The 1,417-nt window shown below is 30.2% G+C and overlaps 1 protein-coding gene across 1 annotated transcript; it reads right to left on the reverse strand.

The window, feature by feature from the left end:
- Positions 1–263: 263 nt before the first annotated feature.
- Positions 264–815, reverse strand: LOC104235561 (agamous-like MADS-box protein AGL61). The gene has a single exon (XM_009787604.2). It carries the CDS (start codon positions 813–815, stop codon positions 264–266), a length of 552 nt encoding a protein of 183 aa, XP_009785906.2.
- Between the last annotated feature and the right edge of the window lie 602 nt (positions 816–1,417).

Consider the following 1,417-nt stretch of genomic DNA (forward strand, 5'->3'; position numbering starts at 1 on the left):
GAAATTTCTACAACCTTCGTACTCGTTAGTCTACCTAGGTACCACAGAACCTTAAATTGCTTAGCGAAATTTTTTGGGGCCTTATACTTTTGTGTGTGGAAATATGAAAATTGTGTAAAGAAGCATATAGGAAAGCCATATATCTTGAAAGAAACAAAATGTAAACAATGAACAATAATAAACTCGTTTCTTATTTCACTTCATCATTAAAAAGAAACATATATTGCAAATTTTATTAAGATTTATTATATCGAAATTTCTATTTAAAGATTCAACCATTTAGACGGCATGGCTGAAGATTTTGTTGCATTCATTTCGAGTACAAATTTTGGATCTTTTACAACTATTTCTGATTGTAACTCATCAATTTTCTCAGTCAAATCTTTTTCAAGTTCATCAATTTCTTGCTTAAGATTCTCAAGTCTTTCCAAATTAGTTGGCTCGAAAATTTCCAATGTAGCTCCCTTTTCCTCCTCATTTATTGCCTTCTTTTTCTTCTTTTTCATTGTATTATTTTCTTCACCATCTCTAGTATTTTCATGTGTCGTCTTACGGCTTGACATGAGGTAAAATGGTAGTTTTGCTTGCGAAAATCGCTCGACCACCGATTCTACATTCGGATTACCAAAGAGAAATGGTTCGGCAGTAATTGAAAAAATTATAATTGCTATATCAATTCCACATAAGGTGGAAAGATCCATCGCTCTTTTACTAAGAGCTTTTTGCTTATTGGAAAGCGCTACCTTCTCAGCACGCTTATCTTTGAATTTTTTTTTCTCGGATTTGCTTTTCATTTGAGATGTCATTCTTGCCATGATTACGCAACAGGATATGACAAGATACAAGTTTCAGTACAGACTCGAGGAGAAACCTTCAAATTTATAGCGCAACCTCAAGTTCCAAGTTTTTTTAGTTACAAAGACCTACCCGGTAATTTAATAAGATTCATTTCTCCTCTCTACTTTATTAATTTAACTAAAATGCCTTACTTTTGGAAGATGGTATGTGTGATTATGACATTATTTAAGAATATTGATATTAAAAAACAAAAAACAAAAAATAATTCCACAAAGAGATTATTTTTCATGCCGAAAATGGAGAAAGACGTTCAATATATTATTTACTCAAATCTGTAAGAAGTATTAAAGGGTAGAAACAAAGTAAGAGTGTCCAATTTTTATCCCTCTAGTATGTTCCAAATGATTAAAAAAAGAACTTTAATCTTATTTATTTTCTACTTTGTTACAAATTTAATGAAACTTACCCTTTATTTTTATGTATTTTTTATTTATTATAAAGAGTAATAGTAAAATAGCAGCTACCAATGAAAAGAATTAGAAAGAAACAATTGTTGCATGGAATTGGTGATATTTAATTGCATGGAATTGGTGATATTTAAAACCAAAGAAAAAAAAGG

The sequence above is a fragment of the Nicotiana sylvestris genome, chromosome 9, assembly GCF_000393655.2.
Source record: "Nicotiana sylvestris chromosome 9, ASM39365v2, whole genome shotgun sequence".
NCBI classification, from domain to species: Eukaryota; Viridiplantae; Streptophyta; class Magnoliopsida; order Solanales; family Solanaceae; genus Nicotiana; species Nicotiana sylvestris.

Coding starts and splice junctions, on each gene's coding strand:
- LOC104235561 (XM_009787604.2), bottom strand. CDS start 815: ATGGCAAGAATGACATCTCAAATGAAAAGCAAATCCGAGAAAAAAAAA.